The sequence below is a fragment of the Festucalex cinctus genome, chromosome 5 (genome assembly GCF_051991245.1).
Source record: "Festucalex cinctus isolate MCC-2025b chromosome 5, RoL_Fcin_1.0, whole genome shotgun sequence".
NCBI lineage: Eukaryota > Metazoa > Chordata > Actinopteri > Syngnathiformes > Syngnathidae > Festucalex > Festucalex cinctus.
Window position 1 is genome coordinate 5,428,894 of NC_135415.1, and position 6,107 is coordinate 5,435,000.

At 39.2% G+C, this 6,107-nt stretch overlaps 2 protein-coding genes across 4 annotated transcripts in view; one reads left to right on the plus strand and one right to left on the minus strand.

The window, feature by feature from the left end:
- The first annotated feature begins 1,254 nt into the window (after window positions 1-1,254).
- akr1a1a (aldo-keto reductase family 1, member A1a (aldehyde reductase)) lies at window positions 1,255-5,444 on the plus strand. 3 transcript variants are annotated; one of them, XM_077521983.1, is made up of 9 exons: window positions 1,255-1,388; window positions 2,214-2,303; window positions 2,755-2,874; window positions 3,021-3,172; window positions 3,243-3,438; window positions 4,625-4,674; window positions 4,724-4,897; window positions 4,966-5,125; window positions 5,218-5,444. In XM_077521983.1, the coding sequence occupies exons 2-9, from the start codon at window positions 2,223-2,225 to the stop codon at window positions 5,281-5,283; spliced, it is 999 nt and encodes a 332-aa protein (XP_077378109.1). In that variant the 5' UTR covers window positions 1,255-1,388; window positions 2,214-2,222; the 3' UTR covers window positions 5,284-5,444. The 3 variants fall into 3 exon arrangements, with proteins under 3 accessions (XP_077378109.1, XP_077378111.1, XP_077378110.1); XM_077521985.1 differs by having other exon boundaries at window positions 4,748-4,897; XM_077521984.1 differs by having other exon boundaries at window positions 1,291-1,407.
- Window positions 5,445-5,803: 359 nt separating this feature from the next.
- The window catches only part of vcp (valosin containing protein), a 20,509-nt gene continuing 20,205 nt past the window's right edge, over window positions 5,804-6,107 (minus strand). The window contains exon 17 of the mRNA XM_077520909.1: window positions 5,804-6,107. This exon is cut by the window's right edge and continues 251 nt beyond it. The gene's annotated coding sequence lies outside the window, so the exon portion shown is untranslated.

Sequence of the window (6,107 nt, forward strand, 5' to 3'; positions counted from 1 at the left end):
TCTGGCGAGCAGGCAAGAGTTCACCGAGGGTGCAATTATGTCCATTTATATCGCCGAAACACAGCCATGCAAATTTGAATAAAATACTTTGTGCTCTTGTCAGCTTGAATGGATTTCAACAATCTACATGTTGTCCAGGGATTAATGCGTTCTGGTGGATATACCAATAACCAAATGTAAATCAAGTATTTTTTCATTGTGACGTTTTATATCTTACTGTATAGCTACTGTATGTTCTTTTTAATGTAGGTGTTTTTACACCATACTCCTTATTTTCTCAAAATAGGATTACAGTATTACTTTTTCAAACTATGCGGATATTTAAACTTCAAAACCAAAGACATAAGTAGAGTGGTAAAGTCACTATGGAATCAGAATCCTGCCAATACTCGAAACCTCGTAACCTCAGTTTGAAACCTCGTAACTTCGGTTTGAATCTCCGAAAACATTTTTGTATGACTGAAAAAATTATTTGAATCTCCAAAAAATGTTTTGAATCTCCAAAAATATTTTTTGAATGACTAAAAAATCACAGAAAAAGCTTTAAAATAAAGAAAATGCTGAGAAAAGACAGACATTTTTTTTTTTTAAAGTATGACTTTACAGTGTTTCACCCACAAATTTACAGAGGTTCAAAACGGTCACCAGCCAAGTTTCAAAAATGGCATTTTGGCATTGTTCTCCCTAGGCATTCATTTGTTTCCCATTGTTGAAACCTGTAAACTCTGAACCTTCTCAAAACGTTGAAAAAATATTTCCAAACCTGAAAAGTGGGTTTGAATCTTCAAAAAGCATATTAAATCATTCAAAAAGACAACCTTTTTTCCCCCCAATTTAATTTTACAGTGTTTCACCCACAAACTTTCAGAGGTTCAAAACGGTCACCAGCCAAGTTTCAAAAATGGCATTTCGGCATTTATTTGTTTCCCATTTTTTAAACCTGTAAATTGTGATCATTTTTTTACGGTTGAAACACTGAAAATGTTTTTCAATGTTATTTTTAAACTGTAATTCAGTCAATTGCACAACAGCGACATTCACAGGACCACGGAAGAACACTGCCAATACTCGTGGGGGGGGCGTTAGAACACTGCCAAAACTCCTCGAATCCTCGTAAATTCATACTTGAAACTTGAAGCCACGCGGTGGTCATGTGGTTGGGAGTAGGAAGCGGAAGTGAACTTAAGTCCGTCCAATTGGCCACAAAGTGTTAGACCCACCTTGCTCGGCAAACAGAAAAGACGATTGGACTGAAGTACACTTCCGCTTCCTACTCCCAACCACATGACCACCGTGTGGCTTCAACTTTCAAGTACGAAGTTACGAGGATTCGCGGAGTTTTGGCAGTGTTCTAACGCCGCCCTCCCCACCCCCAACACTCTACCAGGGTAGTTCTTCCATGGTCCTGTGAGCGTTGCTGTTTTGTAATTCAATGGGACTTTAATTGCAGTTTCAAAAGTATGCCGTCAACTCGGTAGAGCTACAACGATGAATGGCCGAATCCGAAGCTCATTACACGATGCTAGCTACATGCTACAAACACTCGAAGTGCGCATGCGCGGCTAGGAACGAGCACACAAGACGTGGTTACGCATATTGATTGACAGGATCGAGAAACAATCATTAAGATGATCCACCCGAAGACGCAGCCACAAAAATATCCTTGAACCCACCTTATAGTTCAAAATAAAAATCGTCAAACTAGAATCTTTAAACTTTCGAAATTGTTCTGTACAAAAAAAAAGAAAAAGATATGCCTCCCCTTCATAGTAACAATGTTAGAAAGTAGCCTACTTTAGTGGGAATGGAGTTCAAAACGTGATTGCCACTATACCGTAGTAGGCCACTAGATGGCGCCCAAGACCGACTCTGTCCGTGGACTAGTCCAGGGTGTGCCACACCGCTCATGTGGTTAAAATAAATAAATAAATATATTGATATATTACAATACTGGAATACACTGAGTTTATGTTTTGTTGTTCTTTTTGTTGTGTCAGTAAACATAGGTATTGTATATTATTGACAGTAAAAATTCACTTTTATTTTTAAGTCTGTATTTTTATTTTATTTATTTTATTTTATTTTTTAATTTTAAGGAGTCATTTCAGTCCTTTTACATTTTCCAGACTTTGTTTCTGTACAGTATCTGTACTATAACAACAGTACAGTAGGCCTATCAGGACTCAGTATCACTTTGTGTGTCAATTGTACAGAGGTGCAACATGAGCACCTTCATGACTCTCACGACAGGCCAGAAGATGCCCACGGTTGGCCTCGGAACATGGAAGAGTACGCCAGGACAGGTAAATAAATGTGTGCTCAAGCGACACCTATAACACGCGAGCTGGATCACAAATTCTGCCAAACAGACATGGGGACGTCAACCCAAACATTTTCTTTACATTATTTTGTATGTGCCGACACTAGAAAAACACAACATTCTACTTAATGTGTTTAGCAGCAATTTGAGTTAATTAAGCAGCAAAAATCATCCGTTTTTGTTCATCTCAGGGGGCGGCCATTTTGCTACTTGTTGTCAACTGAAACTGACATCATAGCTGTGATAAAATGGCCGCCCCCTGAGATGGAAAAAAAACGGTGGATTTTGCTGCTTAACTCATATTACTCAAACACAATATTAATCAGAATATTGTGTTTAGACTCGCCAGGCTGCATAAAAGATATTATTGAAAAGATTTTAAAGATTTTATTTTATTTTTTTAACGTTGTTTGTGCTGAAACGATTTATTTCAGGTGAAACAAGCCGTGCTGACAGCTTTGGATTGTGGCTATCGACACATAGACTGTGCGGCAGCGTATGGCAATGAACAGGAGGTGGGAGAAGCTCTGGCTCTCAGGGTCGGTCCGGGCAAGGTGATGTTGCATTGCGCAGTTCCTTTATTTTTTTGAATATACATTTTTAAGTAGTTATTTAGTGTCTGTAATGTCCCTCGACACTTACTTCATATGAACTGTAGGCTACAGTAAAGGATCGAAATATAACGTTCTGTTTCCTGCAGGCTTTGCGCCGTGAGCAAGTGTTTGTGACGTCTAAACTGTGGAACACCAAACATGACCCGTCAGATGTTGAGGAAGCATGCAGGACCACCCTAGCCCACCTGGGTCTCACCTACGTGGACCTCTATCTGATGCACTGGCCCATGGCCTTTCAGTGAGAGAATCTTTTGAGCGCCATCATCACTGTATGTCTGAGTCATGTTGGGTTTTCTTAATATGTTCAGACCGGGAAAGGAGCTGATGCCTCGACGTGAAGACGGAAGTTTGTGTTACTCTGACACGCACTACACGGACACCTGGGCCGCCATGGAGGAGCTCGTGGACCGAGGCCTGGTCAAGGCCATCGGGCTGTCAAACTTCAATGCGAGGCAGATGAATGACATCATCGTAATGGCCAGACACAGGCCTGTGGTAAACCAGGTAAAGGACAACTAACTTGTGTTACAGGCCAAAAGACTATGATGGGCGATAGAGTGCTGCAGTTTCGCACTTTGCCACAAGGGGGCGGTGTCTGTCCAGAGAATGAATGGCAGTAGCGGCGTTTGCCCTCAGTATGTTGTTGAAAGGGGAAAATAAAGTTTGTACGAAGCTCTGGAGCCACCACGTGTCTCTTTTGTCTAGCTCTAAAAATAATGGTAGAAATAAAAATATAAATATATATATATTATTTACATATTTATTTTTAGCTTTTAGATGAACTATTCTTAAAACGAATTAATGATTTAGATTTAAAAAAAAAAAAGCAATTAAACATTAAAAAATGTTCGAGTTGCCCTGCGATTGGCTGGCAACCAGTCCAGAGTGTACCCCGCCTACTGCCCAAAGCCAGCTGAGATAGGTGCCAGCACCCACCGCGACCCGTGTGAGGAATAAGCGGTCAAGAAAATGGATGGATGGAGACTGTTAAGAGTCCACATTTTTTAATTGTCAGAAAAAAAGATAAAAGGTAGATGAAAACGTCTTAAAATGACCTATAAATGTAAAAAAAAAAAAAAAAAAAAAAAAAAAGTGACGATAAAATGTCCAAAAAAAGAGGAAAAGCAGAAAATTAGCATAAAATGTTATACATTGCCAAAAAAAAAAAGTCTGATTTTTTTTTTAATGTTGAAAACATTTACATGAAACTATTAAATACCCAAAAACAAAAGAAATCCCGAAAATTACCATAAAATGTCTGTGAAATTGCCAAAAAGTCTGATTTTTTATTTTTTTTAATGCAGAAAACATTTACATGTTAACTATCAAATGTCCCAAAAACAAAAGAAATCCCGAAATTTACCATAAAATCTCCACAAAATTGCCAAGTCAGAAACTTGATTTGAGAAAAAAAAATTCAAAATGTTAAAAATGCCCCAAAACAAAAGAATGAAATTACCATAAAATTCCCACAAAATAGCAAAAAACAAAATTCTGATTTGCAAAAAAAGGCAGAAAATGTATAATAAAAAAAAAAAAAAAATCCAAAAAAGAAGAAAGGCAGAAAATTATGTTCATTTAAAAAAAATAAAAAGTCTAAAAGAGAAGATGAAAGGTAGCAGAAAATGAATCTTCAAGTACAGTATTAGATGCTGCATATATTTCTGTTATGGTGCCACTCTAATTACAGGTGGAATGTCATCCATATTTGTCCCAAGCAGATCTTCTGGCTCACTGTCAGTGAGTATCAACGTTGGATTTCCCTTTTTGTTTTCTATTAAAAGCATAGGTTGTGCTCATACATGTGCCTTAGGTCAGTGGCAGTTTGCCTTACAGCCTACAGTCCTCTGGGCAGCGGAGATCGACCCTGGGCCTCCACCGAGGAACCTTGCCTGCTGCAGGATCCCCGACTGGGAGAACTATCCCAGAGACACCGCAAGACACCGGCCCAGATAATACTCAGGTTCGATGGCTTCAGCTTCAAACTACTTATAAAATCTTGAGATCCAAAATGTTACGTACTGTCGGCAGGTGGCACATTCAGAGGGGCGTCGTGTGCATCCCCAAAAGTGTGACCCCTTCCAGGATCCATCAGAACCTGCACGTTTTTGACTTTTGCCTGTCAGAGGACGACATGAAGCTGATGGACGCCTTAAATCGCAGCCAGCGCTTCATCGCTCCAACAGTCGAGGTGATTGCACACATGTACCTTTACGTGCCATGTGAAATGTTACGTTCTAAGTAACTCAAATGGAAGCATGACCCTGATTTGCTTTTCCACAGAGGGGTGGCAGGAGACTTTGGCGAGATGCTGAACACCCTCATTTCCCATTCAATGACCCTTACTGAGTAAAAGCATTGCCTTCCACTCAATTGAGAATAATTTTGGGATGATTTATGTTATCCCTGAAATAGTCAAATTGCAGGTGTAAAATGAAAATGTTTATATGTTGGTATCTCAGTTTGCATGAGACCAATAAAAATGGTTGATATTGAGTTCTTCCAATTGAGTTGTACAGCTTATGACTCATTGATTTTTTCCCCCCCTTGTACTCACAAAAGGCATTTTGAGGGGTGTGTAGACTTTATATCCACCATATTCATACTTCAATTGTAGGGACGTGCATTATGATGAACATTTAAAATTTTAGATTTTAATCGCAACTGATGTTTTAATCAAACGCTATCACACGTCACTGGAAATTGCAGAATAGCGATGGGAATGTTCAACTTGGTGTCGACACGGTGTTAAGAATCTCTGTCAACCACTTAAAGCTTCCTAATAGACGGTTCTGCAACGGGACACAAACGGAACATCACTAGAGGGGAGACATTAAATGTGTCATTCAAATCACTCGAAGCCAAAACATTTGTAACACGTGAGATTTTATTTTCAACAACATAACCTTGACAAATTTAATAACATTATATGCTACTGTTTTATTTTAAAAAACAAAAAAAAAGTAATTGAGCAATGTATTTTTTTCTTTTTTTCTCCATTTCTCAAGGTCTAGCATAGAATCCCGCCACTAAATGTATCGGTATACTGAAAACGAGGCCACTCAATAACGCCCCCCCCCCACTGGAAAAACTCCATTACTCACCTTCCATTTGCAAACATCCCCTTCTCCCCGCCCGAAACAAAGCCAGGGCAAGCCAAGTGGCAACATGCT